This window comes from Mizuhopecten yessoensis, unplaced genomic scaffold (genome assembly GCF_002113885.1).
Source record: "Mizuhopecten yessoensis strain PY_sf001 unplaced genomic scaffold, ASM211388v2 scaffold9399, whole genome shotgun sequence".
Taxonomy (NCBI): domain Eukaryota; kingdom Metazoa; phylum Mollusca; class Bivalvia; order Pectinida; family Pectinidae; genus Mizuhopecten; species Mizuhopecten yessoensis.
The window spans coordinates 169,763-187,676 of record NW_018408028.1 but is presented as its reverse complement, the minus strand read 5'-3'; the positions used below and the strand labels follow the sequence as shown (position 1 = coordinate 187,676).

At 35.4% G+C, this 17,914-nt stretch overlaps 1 protein-coding gene across 1 annotated transcript in view; it reads left to right on the top strand.

Moving 5' to 3' along the window:
* The first annotated feature begins 1,006 nt into the window (after positions 1-1,006).
* The window catches only part of LOC110458014, a 77,858-nt gene continuing 60,950 nt past the window's right edge, over positions 1,007-17,914 (top strand). The window contains exon 1 of the mRNA XM_021509539.1: positions 1,007-1,389. Within this exon, the coding sequence (XP_021365214.1) occupies positions 1,353-1,389 (37 nt within the window). The 5' untranslated portion in view covers positions 1,007-1,352. The remainder of the gene's footprint in view (positions 1,390-17,914) is intronic.

Below are 17,914 nucleotides of genomic sequence, written 5' to 3'. Positions count from 1 at the left end.
TTCTATTCGCAATATTAACGTGAAAAAGCTGTGTCTTTTATTCTAAAATACTTTCTTAATGGGCAAGTCAAAATTAATAAATTAAATTTACTTTTATAATCTTGGCTTTTGAAACTCGACTTCTTTTATTTTAAAATATTCTGATATAACTGGACAAGGGTTAGACCGTGTGAAGCCATTTAACGCTTAAAATATGTAAGTCAAAATTAATTTAAATTTCCCTAAGGTTGCCCCATGCTGCTTGTAAAATCCCTTCATAAAAACTGAGTGTCCAGTTTACTGACTGTGGCATCATAAATGTATTTGTATGTAATAAAGCTATGTTGTTGGCTGAGAGAGGATGTTACGTAATGCCCAGTGTGGACATAAGCTTATTTGATATAGCCCTTGATTATCATCTGTGGGTTTTTATCTAAATAACCCTGACAATGTCAGGATCTCACAGCACATCAAAGGATCTCCACTGGTCACTCTCCCTCCCTTGTCCAGTCCACTTCAATCTAAATGTGGCTCATACTATTATCAGTTCAAACACAAGGGTTTTATATTTTAAACATCCTTCAGTCCAGCAAATGTTTTCCTAAAACACATATTGACATTGTATTTGGTAGCAGCCGTGGGATTGTGTACATATGATTTGGGGTATATAATGAACTGACCAAAACAGTGGTTTTCCAGCAGACTGAAAAATTGATTGGCCGAACCAATTAAACCATAACTGACCATAACAAAGCAGTGTGGTATACAAAGGGTAACATCTCCCCTTCTGGCCATAGCCAAATGGACCAACCCAGTCATTATGTAATTCTGAATGGCCAGCTAATTTTTCAGACCAGTTGGTCAGTCCCTGGTCAATCTAGATTTGTTTACACAGTGTTGCTCAAGCCGAGTATGTAAACAGCAGTGTTATTTCACTTGAGTTTTAGTGACCCATAAAAAATGTCCAAAGGTTGCGTGGTCTGTAGTCATAATCATTGACCAACCGCCTACAGCTATTCACACTTGACCAATGGACAGTTTAGAGTGACCAGCACATGTGTGTCACTGCTGTACTTATCTGACCATTTAGTAAAGTGTGAACTTAAACTCTTTGTTGTGATAATACCTCCAGTGGTCCATCCTCGTATTGGATATGCAACAGAGGCTGATTATTTGGAACACTATTTTTATTTCACCTGCCAAAAAGTGATTTATTATTGTTTGGGGGAAAAAACATCTAAAATTGATTTTGAAGTGATATACAAATTTCACATTTTGGGTGAAAAACAAAATCTGCAAAACATTATCACTAAAGGTGTTTGGTACCAGAGATATTTTTACCTTCTGTGTATGGAGAGTTCCATGATTTTGTGATGGAGGGTACAGACAATCAGAAGCTGCAACAGAATGGTAGGTGCATAAAAGAATATTTTTAACATCCTATTAAATCTATATATTTTTTTATTAAACATATACTTTAAATCGAATACATGTTTTTATTTAAAAATATTTTAATACAGTTTGGAAATTTTATACAAGAGAAAAGTCATATTTAATTAAATTCCTTACTTGATTACAATGATGAAGGTGTTTTTTTGTTGTTAAAAATAGAATCTATTGAAACGGAAAAGAAAATTCTCTCACAAGTTAAATTAGCTTGACCTTTCAAATTTTCGCTGATAATTCCATGCATATTTTAGCTATAAATAAATTTGATATTATCAATTTGCTTTAACACTATTCCCATATCAGTATTTCAAATATCATGGTTTAACATGTGTACCTAAAATTTTATTATCTAGCTTTTAGCATATTACTTTGATAAAAGAAATGTGATAACATCTAATGTGACAAGAACATTTTAATACATGGAGAACTTTGGTTTCATAATTTTAATAGTGATGCATTTTAAATCCAAACAAATTCGGAACATTTTTATCACATTACAAAGATTATGAAGGTTCGTAAAAACTAAACAAAAATGACCATTGTTGATTAGAGCTCTCATAGACATGTCTATTATGACTTTATGAATATCATTTTAAAAAGACATCATGATCTTATGTCTGTTGTCACAATTCTGACATCTTAGCCTGTATGGCATCGATACTACCCAAAACAAACGACATGAGTGCATTTAATTGTCATGTGTGGCAGATGTTAATTGTTAATATGATCATGGTTGCTTTCCAACTTTTGCGATACAGGAATTTCATTTTAGCTTAATTAACAAAGCAGTGGACTAGGAAGGTGGTGGTTCCTCAGTGGATTCATACTTCCTGCTCTCCTGTTACATATGTATAGCACAATAGTCACGTTTAACAGTTTTGTTTTACAAGGTCAGAACATTTAGTACATAACAGGAAATTAAAGGTATTTCTGTTTATATCTTATCCTACAATCTACAGATATATTCTTCTAGATTTTTCACCAGTTTTCATTAAATAAAAATTGTATGGTCACTATTTTTGACTAGTGGTGTGTATAAAAACAATTCAAAAATCACTCTTTGACTCAAATTTATTTTGTGTCATTGAGAAAAAAGATCCCTCGAGTCATAGTTTTTCTTGCTCAGTAGACCAAAGCAACCCTTTTATAGCTTTAAATCGGGACGATCGTCCACTAAGCCCAACACACTGACAATACAAACAATTTATGTGGAACAGATTTTTTCAATCCTGATGTGTAACAACATTGGCTGAGGCTATTTAAAAAAGCTTGTTTGTCCTTGATTGATTCAATTTACAGGGGCCAGAATGATTGTCCGGTGTTTGGTCTGAATGACCATTGTCCAGCCAGTATTACGTCCAACATTTTGGCCACAAATTTACACACGTGTTTGACCTTTGTCTGTGTTCTCTTGCTAAAAGTTTTGAAACAATGTAGTGATATTTGTGGTATCGGTGTTATATCAAGGCCATTATAAATCTGCCAGGTCCAATGTGGTACACATATCAAGGTCATAAAGTTTCCATCGATATTCCAAGGGCATACATATACAAAGATCATACACTTTCCAAGGTTATACCTGATAGTCATTCACTTTAAATGGTTTTACTTATCAGTTAATCTAAATGTAGCGGAATTGGACTGGGTTGATCGCTGGCAACCAGGTAGCGCAATTGGTAGAGCGTCTGTTTAGAGTTTGGAACATAGTCTGCCCTTGCATTTTTCTTTCCTTTCCTGTAACAGTGAAGAATGAGACCAAATGCTTGTTCAAGCATTGGGTGTACACTTGGCAAGGGGATGTGCTAACCCTGGTTTTAAATTGTGATGTCTTCTGAGGCAAAGTCTTAAAAAAAACCCAATGGTAGAGCGTCCATCCAGAGTTTGTAAGGTCCGGAGTTTGAATAGTAGTCTAGCCGTGCAATTTCTCTTACCTTTCCTATTATGGTGATGACAGTGACCAACTTTTGTTTCAAGCATTGGCTGTATACGCTTGGTAAGGGAATACACGAAGCTTGGTTGTAAAGTATGATGTGTTCTAAGGCGAAGACTTAGAAATAGGAGTGAGTAACGTAACAAAACAGGACTAGGTCTACCGTCGGTAACCTAGCTGCTAGCTCAATCCGTAGAGCTAGGAGGGTCCTGGGTTTGAACCACAGTATTTTGTCTGCTGTAAAATATATATGGATTTTAATTTATTGAAGAAAAAAAACTCAGTGTCAAGCAGGTGGAAAGTTTCATCATTTCTAAAAGTGAATCATCTCTGGACCGATTAATGTTTAATCGAATTGTTGAAATATAAAGGTGTTGATTTTCCCAAGAGTGCTGTCCCCTTGGTGACAACACTACTGTGGTGGTTGAAATGATGTCAGTCATTGTGGAATGTACTGTTGATCACTATCTTATTATTGATATGTATTTAAAACTCATCAATACAGTGCATTGTCAACTTTTAATACAATAATAATAAAAAAAACATGTTAAATTTTCTTTATTCTGTAAATTAGGACATTGTTAATGTCACTTAATTTCTTAACTTCTCTGATTCTTTCTTTAACTTCTTGTTTATTTTACGATTGTTAATATGTGGTCACCCCTATAATATTCTCCACATGTATTTAAACGAATAACAAAAGTTCAACAAGCTACTTTCGAGACCGTAGTAACACTGTCGCTTGAACCATTTTTGAAAAATGACCTTCATATTTATATTGACAGCATGTTCTAAAGGGGTCGAGTGGTCAAGATTATTTCTTAATACATGTACTAACACATTTTAGTCGGAGCTCTTCTCAAATTTTAACACAAAAATCTAGTTTCTGATTGATGAATATTTGGAAGTTGACCAGTCATCCAGGAACTGACCCCTGTGATGGTCATTGTCTGTAATTATGGTCGATTTCATGTGGCTTGCATACTGCCCACTGTCACCCATTGTCCATCCCAACAGGCTTGTGTGTGACATGAAAACAGATCAAAAAGTAAAGGGTATTATCTGTGTCGGTCAAGGAGAGATAAAAACACTTGAAAGTGACCTTTGGAGATTGAGCTTGAGCCTACTTGTCAACTGGTCATCTTATCTTGAGCCTGCCACATGTACTTTGACTTTTAAGACTTGTCTAAACAGATATTTGCCTAAGTATTCAATAATTATACAACTTTTGTTCTCAGATAGATGTTTGATCCTAACAGCGACAGTGTAACAGGAAATCCGTCTCTCAAATAAGCTTTGTTAAAAACAGGGTAATAGGGAATCTCCCTCAAAAATAAGCTTAAATAAACATTAAAATGCATGGTGATCACCCCAACGCCATCTACTGATATACACACATCCTACATTATACCTAGCTCTCAATCATTCCCCCCCTACATTCAATCCTGCACAATTATAACACATCATAAAGTTGATACTAAATTCTGTGTAGTGAGGAGGATGATTATGGTTTTTATTTTTGTTCCCAAAAATAATAGAATTGTTTTGATGCAAAATTGAAGCTTTGGAAAATTTTCATGCATTTATTGTTTATTTAGATTGAACTTTGAAAAAAATATGTCTTATATATATTGTAGAGTCTAGGGTTACTAATAATTGATTTTTCTAAATGAAGATTTTTTTTAGAAGATCAAAGAAATGACAATAAACCAATTCATTAGCTTTACACACAAAGACGTTTGTATGATAAAACTGGCTGGTACAGTGTAATTATGATGTCATTTTTTTTTTTTTTTAAATCACTGGTAGTCCAAGGAAAAATTCTTTTTAAAGACACCAGAAACACATATTCTGAGAAAAAAGGACGTACATTTGTTTTTTCATAAAAGATTGATGGGGAAAGAAGAAATATTTCCCTGACCTCCACCCATCGGTGATAAGATAAAACTTTCCCAGTATCCTGATCTTGAGGCTCTGATTTCACCTCCTTGAGGGACAATCCTATTTGTTTGTCAGCGGCTTTCATGTTTAAAAGCATGTTTAAGTACTTGTTTTATATCACTGCCTTTAGAGGTAATCTTTCTATCTGGTACAGCAGTGACTGACAATCCTTCGTTGATTGTTTAGATGGGCGGATATAGACGTCACTTAGATATACGATTTTACAACCTTATGGTACAAACCAATGCTTTAATTTTTCAAAACTATTCAAGCCAAAGGTTTCTAAAAATAATTAAATGATTGTCTTCCACCTTTTGTTGTCATAGTTTTATTGTGATGTTTTTACTTTACCACGTGTTTTTGAAAAAACCAACAACACTTTTTAGAAAATAATTAGAAATTGCATTCAAATATCTTTAAAACAAGAACCCCCCCCCCAATGATTTAAGAACTGGGTATATGCAGTACAATATTTTTAATGCCAGAACATTAAACTTTCAAATATCAATGTGTCCTATTTATGGGACATCGGATGCTCTATGAGCTCGATTGACATCTTGCTTCTCTTTATACACATTTTTTCACAGTATTCACATGAAAAGTAGCCTGCTAATCGGCGACCTTGGGATCAGGTTTTTGTTTAACAATATGTAAGGTCAATATTATAGTGTATGAACATTCACCAGCTTATTCTCTTCAAGTCCACCACCTGTTTCAAAATTAAATGAGAATACAGTTTGTCCAATGAAAATAAGACTTCTGAAGAAAAAGTCAACCACTTACTTGTTTAACATTTAGGGAGAACACAGATTGGTCATATGAAATTAAACTTTTTCAAGAAAATATGATATTTTTTTGATGAATGTGATTTGAGGCATGAGTTCATTTCTATTGAAATATAGGTGGGTTATACAATATATATATATCAATAAACAAAAGGGGCCTGATAATCGTGTCCAACAATCCTGTTGTTGTCTTATCAAGACACGGCTATCTCTTTATTTCAGTACACATGTACTTAATGACTCGGGCGTCAAAAGCTAGTCAGGAGTAGCATGTCTAAAAGGTGTTTCCATCATTTTATGTTCATGAACCAAAATTTAAAGTAAGAATTAATTCCTGTTTCATGAACATGGAACAAATTTTACGAGGAAGAAGAGTTCCAAATTACTACATGTATCATACGACATGCCCCATTCAGTTCACTCCTGCAGGGTAGTGTCAAGTTGAAACAGACTGGGTGTCTTGCATAAAATGTACATACTGCATAAAATGTATCCAGACTCTTTTTGTGTCGCCTGCAACACAAGACGAGATATAGGTATTACTTTGTTGGCGTCGTCGTCGTCGGTTGCGTCATCCTAAACAAGGTTTCCGTGAGATAACTTGAGTTTCCTTAAGTTGATTGAACTTGCACTTGGTACACATATTGCATACCAATATAGCTTGGAAAAGTTCACATTTCAGAAGTATACGTACATTTTTGGTGGAGTTATGACCCTTTTGTTGCCAAATAAGGGCATTGTGTAGTAAATGCAAGAACTTTATATTTTTTAATCAATTTCTTTCAAATTTTGTACGGTAATGCTAGAAGCAATAATGTTCAACATGTATTAAGGGTTTTTCTGTCGAGTTTCCACTTTTTTCTTTACGAAAAGCGCTGAGCAGGTGACATTCTGCATAATTCACTAAGAGGTGTAAGTCTTATTTCAGTTTTCCCCATTGCCACTTTATTAAGAGGTGTCCAACTTAAAAAAAAGGATTTTGAATAAAAGACAAGCAAAAAGTCGTCAATAAAATAATATTATGTGTATATACCCCAAGGCAAAAAAATCCAAACATTTAAGAATGGCATCTTTTGTGTTGTTCTGTCAGATGAAATAAACAGATCTTAGAAAGGAAGAATCTGGCAAATTTATTGAATGAACATTAAATAGAAATATAGAAACTTGGATCTTCCCAAGAATATCAGAATGACCAGAATTGATACTAGGGCTGAGAGGGAGGTAGAAACTTGTATCTACCCAAGAATATCAGAATGACCAGAATTGATACTTGGGCTGAGAGTGGGGTAAAAACTTTTATCTAACCAAGAACATCAGAATGACCAAAATTGATACTTGGGCTGAGGGCGAGGTAGAAAATTGTATCTAACCAAGGATATCAGAATGACCAGAATTGGTACTTGGGCTGAGGGTGAGATAGAAACTTGTATCTAACCAAGCATATCAGAATGACCAGAATTGATACTAAGGCTGAGGGTGAGGTAGAAACTTGTATCTAACCAAGAATATCAGAATGACCAGAATTGATACTAGGGCTGAGGGTGAGGTAGAATCTTGGATCTTCCCAAGAACATCAGAATGACCAGAATTGATACTCGGGCTGAGGGTGAGGTAGAAACTTGTATCTAACAAAGAATATCAGAATGACCAGAATTGATACTTGGGCTGAGAGTGAGGGAGAAACTTGTATCTAACCAAGAACATCAGAATGTCCAGAATTGATACTTGGGCTGAGGGTGAGGTAGAATCTTGTATCTAACCAAGAATATCAGAATGACCAGAATTGATACTTGGGCTGAGGGCGAGGTAGAAACTTGTATCTAACAAAGAACATCAGAATGACCAGAATTGATACTTGGACCGAGGGTGAGGTAGAAACTTGTATCTAACCAAGAATATGAGAATGACCAGAATTGATACTTGGGCTGAGGGTGAGGCAGAAACTTGTATCTAACCAAGAACATCAGAATGACCAGTATTGATACTTGGGCTGAGGGTGAGGTAGAAAATTGTATCTAACCAAGAATATCAGAATGACCAGAATTGATACTTGGGCTGAGAGTGAGGGAGAAACTTGTATCTAACCAAGAACATCAGAATGTCCAGAATTGATACTTGGGCTGAGGGTGAGGTAATGACCAGAATTGATACTTGGGCTGAGAGTGAGGGAGAAACTTGTATCTAACCAAGAACATCAGAATGGCCAGAATTGATACTTGGGCCGAGGGTGAGGTAGAAACTTGTATCTAACCAAGAATATCAGAATGAACAGAATTGATACTTGGGCTGAGGGTGAGGTATAAACTTGTATCTAACCAAGAACATCAGAATGACCTGAATTGATACTTGGGCTGAGGGTGAGGTAGAAAATTGTATCTAACCAAGAATATCAGAATGACCAGAATTGATACTTGGGCTGAGTGCGAGGTAGAAACTTGTCTGTCAGATGAAATAAACAGATCTTAGAAAGGAAGAATCTGGCAAATTTATTGAATGAACATTAAATAGAAATATAGAAACTTGTATCTAACCAAGAACATCAGAATGACCTGAATTGATACTTGGGCTGAGGGTGAGGTAGAAACATCAGAATGACCAGAATTGATACTTGGGCCGAGGGTGAGGTAGAAACTTGAATCTAACCAAGAACATCAGAATGACCAGAATTGATGCTTGGGCTGAGGGTGAGGTAGAAACTTGTATCTTCCCAAGAACATCAGAATGACCAGAATTGATACTCGGGCTGAGGGTGAGGTAGAAACTTGTATCTAACAAAGAATATCAGAATGACCAGAATTGATACTTGGGCTGATGGTGAGGTAGAAACTTGTATCTTCCCAAGAACATCAGAATGACCAGAATTGATACTCGGGCTGAGGGTGAGGTAGAAACTTGTATCTAACAAAGAATATCAGAATGACCAGAATTGATACTTGGGCTGAGGGCGAGGTAGAAACTTGTATCTAACAAAGAACATCAGAATGACCACAAGAACATCAGAATGACCAGAATTGATACTTGAGCTGAGAGTGAGGTAGAAACTTGTATCTTCCCAAGAACATCAGAATGACCAGAATTGATACTCGGGCTGAGGGTGAGGTAGAAACTTGTATCTAACCAAGCATATCAGAATGACCAGAATTGATACTAAGACTGAGGGTGAGGTAGAAACTTGTATCTAACCAATAACATCAGAATGACCAGAATTGATACTAGGGCTGAGGGTGAGGTAGAATCTTGGATCTTCCCAAGAACATCAGAATGACCAGAATTGATACTTGAGCTGAGAGTGAGGTAGAAACTTGTATCTTCCCAAGAACATCAGAATGACCAGAATTGATACTTGGACCGAGGGTGAGGTAGAAACTTGTATCTAACCAATAACATAAGAATGACCAGAATTGATATTTGAGCTGAGGGTGAGGTAGAAACTTGTATCTAACAAAGAACATCAGAATGACCACAAGAACATCAGAATGACCAGAATTGATACTCGGGCTGAGGGTGAGGTAGAAACTTGTATCTAACCAAGCATATCAGAATGACCAGAATTGATACTTGGGCTGATGGTGAGGTAGAAACTTGTATCTTCCCAAGAACATCAGAATGACCAGAATTGATACTTGGGCTGAGGGTGAGGTAGAAACTTGTATCTAACAAAGAACATCAGAATGACCAGAATTGATACTTGGGCCGAGGGTGAGGTAGAAACTTGTATCTAACCAAGAACATCAGAATGGCCAGAATTGATACTTGGGCCGAGGGTGAGGTAGAAACTTGAATCTAACCAAGAACATCAGAATGACCAGAATTGATATTTGGGCTGAGGGTGAGGTAGAAACTTGTATCTAACCAATAACATCAGAATGACCAGAATTGATACTTGGGCTGAGAGTGAGGGAGAAACTTGTATCTAACCAAGAACATCAGAATGGCCAGAATTGATACTTGGGCTGAGGGTGAGGTAGAAACTTGTATCTTCCCAAGAATATCAGAATGACCAGAATTGATACTAGGGCTGAGAGTGCAGTGGACCAATAAAACCCTGTATGAATATGTACATGTTAATGATGTGATTTGTGTGTGACTCAAGACAGTCTATGTACACTGACCTGGTCCTCGTGTGTCTGACTTGTTACATCTGTCAGGTACCTGATACTTCCTTACGCATTTCACAGTTGTGCTTAATACATTTATTGTGCAAATTAAAGTACCGGTAATACTTTATATTAACTTCCTTGTACATTTTGGATCAATGTAGATTTGACCTAGAATAGGAAGGTGATAATATTAAACGTGAAAAAGACAAAGAGGTAATAAAGGATGCATGTTCTTTGGCTGAAAAGTAGGAACAAGAATTTTTATGGGTGATAACAATCCAGCAGGAATATTCAATAGATCATATTTTGATTTAAGCAGAAATAAAATAAAGTTTACGATGAAATATTTACATGTAGAACATTGAGAAACAGTCTGTATTAAGGAACATTTATTGACCCTGCAGGTCAATGAACATTAAGATATAAGTATCAATATTTAGAGATGATGTTAATACATTTAGAGATGATGTTACTTCATTTATAGATGTTACTACATCTAGACATGTTAATACATTTAGAGATGTTATTACATTTACAGATGTCACTATATTTACAGATGTTACTACATTTACGGATGTTACTACATCTCGAGATGTTACTTCATTTACAGATGTTACTTCATCTAGACATGTTACTACATTTAGAGATGTTATTACATTTACAGATGTCACTATATTTACAGATGTTACTACATCTAAAGATGATATTGCTACATCTAGAGATATTACTACATTTATGGATGTTACTACATCTAGAGATGTTACTTCATTTAAAGATGATACTTCATTTAGAGATCATGTTACTACATTTACAGATGATATTACTACATCTAGAGATTTTGTTACTTTATTTAGAGATGTTACTATGCTTACAAATGTTACTATATTTATAAATGTTACTACATCTAGAGATGATATTACTTCATCTAGAGATGTTGCTACTAACTACATTTAACAGTGATAATTTTTGCCTTGTTTTACAGCTGAATATATATAGGCTGTTTCTTTCCCTTGTAAAAAGTGCTTTATTTTCCCAGAATGAAGAAAAAATTAGGAATATCTTCAATTTGAATTTAAATAATATTTTCCCAATTCATATAGAAACAGGCTATTGTAAAATCTAAATAGAAAAAAACACTTAAGTCATAAGTGTAGCTACATTAACAGATGATGTTACTATATTTAGAGAGATACAGAAGGGTTAGCTCTGTTTTAAACAGAGACAATTTTGATTACACCTGGACTTGTTTATCACCTGGACTTGTTTATAAACTACCTGTATTGGTTTTCAGCTGTCACTTTTTTGGCTTCGTATATAGATTCAAACACATGACGACTATTTCTAGATGTGATCATATATTTTGTTAAATAAAATCTATCCTATCTTATAACGTTACTGCAGAACGTCTTTGACAGGAAATTACGCATGCATTACCATTTCATCATGGTGACCAGAAATTGCTGCAGGCAAAACTGTATGGAAGATACGTTGTTTATTTACCAGGGTCCGTGGAAAAAGTTCACTCTAATTATGTGTATTAGTTACATGTGTATATAGTTACACAAGTTCTGCCAAAAATCTGCTGGACATTCGTGGAGTAAGATGGCACTGTGTAGGCTGGTCAACGTTAAAGATGTAGGTTTGATGGCTATTAAGGGTATGTACAAAAACAATTCTGATCAATTATTAATGTAAATATCATTGTTTTAAAAGTGATCAGAATTGATCAATTTTTGTTTCAGCTGGTCATATTTGTGGTTTGGTTTAGTTTTATTTTGTTTAACGTCCTTTTTAACAGCTAAGGTTGTTTAAGGACATGTCAATTTTTTTGAGGAAGTGGGTTGATTCATGATTTCTCAATATCAACCTTATTGTCTTGCATGTGATCAGCCATTTACAGTTAAACATTTTACGATTGAATGCGCTGATTTCAAACAGAAACATGACAGATTTTATTATGTATCGTGTATGAAAAGCTTATTGATACATTTTCTGATCAATCAATATGTGATTATTTACACCCAAAAGACCTTCACAATAAAATCTGACATATTTTACAACCCATTTGTTCCCTGTTGATAGACTTTTACATTTGTACACCTTTTAAGATTTTTTTTAATTTCTAATTTGATGCATTGATTTTTGTGAATGTCTATATTAAAGTGTTGTTTGGCCCTAAATGACTCGCATATTGTCGATGGGCCGTGAAACAACTTAATTGAAACAATACAAATACAAAACGAAACAAAAAGATGTTAAGTTTACAGCACCTTGGTTCAGTAGAGTTGGCAGGTTCCAAAAATATGGCAATGATATAACATGTTTCATTGAACCGTGAACCTGTCCAGTTTCCTTAACCTTATTATCTAACTTCATCTTCTCTTAATCTCTACCTACTTTCTTCAGCAGAGACATACAAATTATTTTATGCACAGATATTAATTGCAGACAAAGTGATTCAAATGATATTTATTTCAAACGTTTCACTTCCTGCCAAAACATATTGAGAATGGATAAACATTACATACCCTGTATAAGAAATTTGTTCTCGATCTCAACCCTGACATCATGCCATGACACTAAAACATAGCAGATCTGTTTATCTTGGTTGTCAGCCATATATGTTTTCAAGAAAACCACAACAGGTCAGACCCAAACCTTTTCACGTCTGATCGGGGAATCGAACCCCGGCCGCCTTGGTTAAAGGCAAGTGCGCAATCCACTGCACCACCCGACCACCCTAATAATAATGTCAATTGATAAATACAGGCTGTGATATTTTGGTGTTGTAATAAGATTGGCCTCTGAAGATAGTATTTAACTTGGTTGTAATAAGATTGGCCTCTTAAGACAGCTAGGTATTTAACTTGGTTGTTTTAAGATTGGCCTTTGAAGACAGGTATTTAACTTGGTTGTAATAAGATTGGCCTCTGAAGACAGGTATTTAGCTTGGTTGTAATAAGATTGGCCTTTGAAGACAGGTATTTAACTTGTTTCTGCTAACATTGGATTTTACAGACAGATTTTACTTGGTTGTAATAAGAAGGGGTACATATATTAAAAGTGGCTAAAGTGAACTAGGAGTTGTCAGGTGTCTGTCATTGCTGTAGCCTACAGTCTTGCCACACCTGGGGGCTTTCCTAGTGTGTGGGTTGTTTGGTGTATAAAAACGTGTACTATGCATTCCTGTGGCTTAATTCACAATGTTTTTAGAAAAGTGATGATTGTTGAAATATGGTCAACACATTGCCGCCACACCATTAAACATGGTAACCAATCAATCTGCTGTATTAACTCATTCACCCCTGAAATTTCATAATGAACTTTCCCAACCTTTGAATGGGAGGAGTTCAAATGTGTCTTCAGGGGTGGATGAGTTAATTCTGAGTATGCTAATCTCCACCATGGGAATTTTAAAAGTTGGCAAGTATGCTCTTATTGACTTTCCATACAACTTAATGAGTTCTGATTTTATGAGACAACAGGTAAGATGTTTTCAAATTTTCATTGAAATTCATCTTTTAGTGTATGAGAAATATAGTTGATAAGACGAGACTTTGTAAGGCTATGAAAATCAAGTGCCACAACTCTATATATCAAATAGAAATATTGCTGTGGTCACAAATGCAATGGTTATGTGGTAGATAGAATGTTTTATTATAGATCAATGCTGTACTTCAGAGGTAGTTTTGGTCAGACAGGTTGCCCGATACAAGTCTAACCCCTTCCCATTAATTTCATAGCAGAATTACAACAAAAATAATTGTTTAGGACTGAAAGTGTGTGGAGTGAGTTGGGACCTGTATCGGTTACTGAAAACATATTGAGATTTTATGAACTGGAATGAAGATAGAAGAGTTCACCCTGTACAATCTTTTGAGCTGTTCCTTCATATGAAATCATCAGATCACACATAATAGGAATAGTTTAGCACATTCACTGGTTGAAAATGCTCAATTTTAGGGTCCAAAATAGGGAGGGTTGTCAAGTAGTGGAGTAACTGCCAGTTAATGGAGGTATTAAAACAACAGAGGAGACACAAACACGAGCTTGAATAAATAGTAAAGCTGTTGACAGGAAAAGTAAAAATAAAGAAAAAGTAGAGGTGTGTTGAGGTGAGTAGTCGACACCAGTGCGATGATTGATGGACACGGTAGGAAGTCATGTCTAGTTTGTACGAGTGTCAAAAACATGTGACTACCCTAGTTGATAGGGTGATGGATGGGCCTATACACTGGTCACATATGTACCTGAAAAGGTATACCATATAATGTCCTCACACGGCACCAGAAATCTTGTGGGTACTTCATGTGAAAAAAATAAAATGAGCTGGGAATGCCTCCACTTTAGTTGTCGATAAGAGGTATTAACTGTTAATGTTTTATAATAGACCTACTGTGAGATTCATTACAATAGGTTTATCTTTCAATGGAGTAAAAAAAAAAGTTTTTTTTTTTTATATATTTGCAGTTGAGTACCATTTCAATTTTAACAGCTGCCACCATTAAAAATAGAAATTCATGTATCTGAATATGTGTTAATTTTTAGGTCACCTGAGCTTTAGCTCAAGTGACCTATTGCTATCCGTTTTCGTCCGTCGTTGTCCATCGTCCGTCGTCCGTTAACATTTTACATTTCAAACTTAAAGTCAAGTTCTGCTGGGCCGATTGAACTGAAAGTTGGTAGGAATGATCGCCTCATGGTCCTGACAAAGTGTTGTTATTTTTCGGGTCAATCAGAAATACAATTTGGCTGCCATGGCCGCTATTTTGCTACTAAGTTCTAATAGGCCGATCTCACTTAAAATTGGTCTAGGAATGATCAGCTCATGGTCCTGACAAAGTTAAGTTAACATTATACTATTTTTTACTCAAATTGGTACATATTTCAACAACAAAAATAAATACTGTAGACTCAGGTGACCGTTAAGGCCCATGGGCCTCTTGTTATGAAAATGTGTTAATTTTTATGAAAATGTATTACTGTCATCATACTGTCATTCAAGCTGTTGTGTAGAAGCTGTCTTGATTTGATAATTTTTTAAATGCAGTCCTAAACCAAACACCGAGGTCCTTATAAAATAGCTTTGTAAATGTCATTTTGATATTTCCCTCCCATAAAATAATACTTGCCAAATCTCCCGATTTTAGAGGGTTTGAGACTCCTGATTTTGGACCCTTAAGTTTACTGTTTTCAACCAGTGAGTTTGCTGAACTATTTCTAAATTCTAAGAACAAGCCAAAAGATGCCATTTTGTAGCGTAATGTTTTTCCCTTGGGAGGATATGTACACATTTTATTTATGTTTTAATTTTGAACTCTAGAGTCTCCCCCATGGAAATTTCAAAACGTTAGCAAGAATGTAAAATGTCACAGACAAAACGGCAAAAAAAAGTGAAAGTTTAACTGTGGCTAAATTTTCGCTGTCATTGATAAACGTTCTGTTGAATATTCATTGATGAACGTTCTGTTGAATATTCATTGATGAACGTTCTGTTGAATATTCATTGATGAACGTTTTGTTGAATATTCATTGATGAACGTTCTGTTGAATATTCATTGAGGAACATTCTGTTGAATATTCATTGAGAATACAGTAAAAAACAAGTCCACAGGACGAGTGGAATATAGGATATTGGATTTAATCCATGGGAAGCCTGACTAAAATGTATAAAACATGTTTATTTGCCTGATAAAAGAGTTACTATTTAGAATTAATAGAAATTGCAATTAATTTAAAAAATGTCATTTGATAAAGAGATTATGAAACTGAGATTATGCATGATGTTCACACACTGTTTTGAGGGTCAGCTTTATCTTACCTGCAGTGTTAATCTGTTGATAGTATTTTTTCATGAGATTAGTTGAGAGACATTTCGTAAGGAGGGCCACAACTTCATAGAACACCAAAAATTACACCGATGTCCTGTTTCCTGAAGTTCAAGAAAATAGAAGTACATGTACTACTGTATACAAACTAGTCATTTAGAAAAACCTGTTTTTAGCTATAGGCCTTCTCCTTTTGTCCAATATAATATAGAAAAAAAATCTTTGGCCAAGGCCCCTTTGGAAGTCATTTGGGAAGATAAAACCCTTGACATTAGGTTCCAGATATGATTTAAAAAATCAATAATATGATTGCCTCATGCTAAAAGTTTTTAAATGGTCAATTCATAATTTGTTATCTTGACTGGTCAGTTGGTGGTCAGTGTAAAATATCTGTGTAGCTGTGGACTTATCTCTGGCCAGTGTCCAGTATTATATAACAGTTTTGGATCTGGGCTGTGTTTTTCCTCACCATAGCTACAGTATCAGGAGTTATGTAACCTGGTAGTCCCCCCTAATTATGTTTTCTGACAGCAGGGCTGCAGAACAACTCTTATCAGTCTTATTACAGGGGCTCCACACAGGGAAACTGATTTCTCCTTCTCTACAGTCTCTAAACAAATCTTTGAGAGTATATGGTGAAATACCCATCTGGTATTCAGAATTGTATCATTTCACTATATGTCTGTGTGTGAAACTTGTTTTAAATTTTATTTTCCTCTATTGTCCCTTAAAAACATCTTTATGAGAGCCATTTCGCTTTATGTCTATCCAGCTGTCTTGGGTAACACAAAATCTTCGTCTGAAACCCCAAAAAATATTTGGAGTATTAAAGCAACATGGAATAAGAAGGATTAGTAAAGCTGCTGTGATTTCTCATACCTATTGTCCATTAGTTACGAAGCATGCTGATCAGTGTTACACCTGTATTTATCGTACTGCGCTTGCCCGCTGTTCTGCATCATCGTTACATCATGTTGTTTACCTGGGAGACAAGGGAGGTAACACTGATCTGATAGGTCAGTAAACAATAATGACAAGAACCAAACTGTTGGAATTAGTTAAAAAAAAAATCTGACAATTTTCAGAGTTATACGAATGCACTTTCTAAAAGGTTGATACGGCTGAAAATTCTTACACTAGATGTATCACCATGAGCTGTTAGGGACTCTACACTAGATGTATCACCATGAGCTGGTGTCTCAAGATGACGGTAACGGGATATCATGTCAGCCATAAAAAAACATGTTGTATCCATTTTCAGAGTAATGATATTAGCCTCTCTAGTAGGGCTGCAAGGATACATTAAAATTGCAATAAAATATGTATCACGATAATATGGTCACGATACTGTGGTTACGATACGATACGTATCACGATACTGTGGTTACGATACGATACGTATCACGATATTGTGGTTACGATACAATACGTATCACGATACGATATGTATCACGATACTGTGGTCATGATACAATACGTATCACGATAATATGTATCACGATACGATATGTATCACGATAATATGTATCACGATACGATATGTATCACGATACTGTGGTTACGATACGATATGTATCACGATAATATGTATCACAATACGATACGTATCACGATACTGTGGTTTCGATACGTATCACGATAATATGTATCACGATACGATACATATCACGATAATATGTATCACGATACGATACGTATCACGATAATATGTATCCCGATACGATACATATCACGATACTGTGGTTACGATATGATACGTATCACGATAATATGCATCATGATATGATACGTATCACGATACTGTGGTCACGATACGTATCACGATAATATGGTCACGATACTGTGGTTACGATAGGATACGTATCACGATACTGTGGTTACGATATGATACGTATCACGATA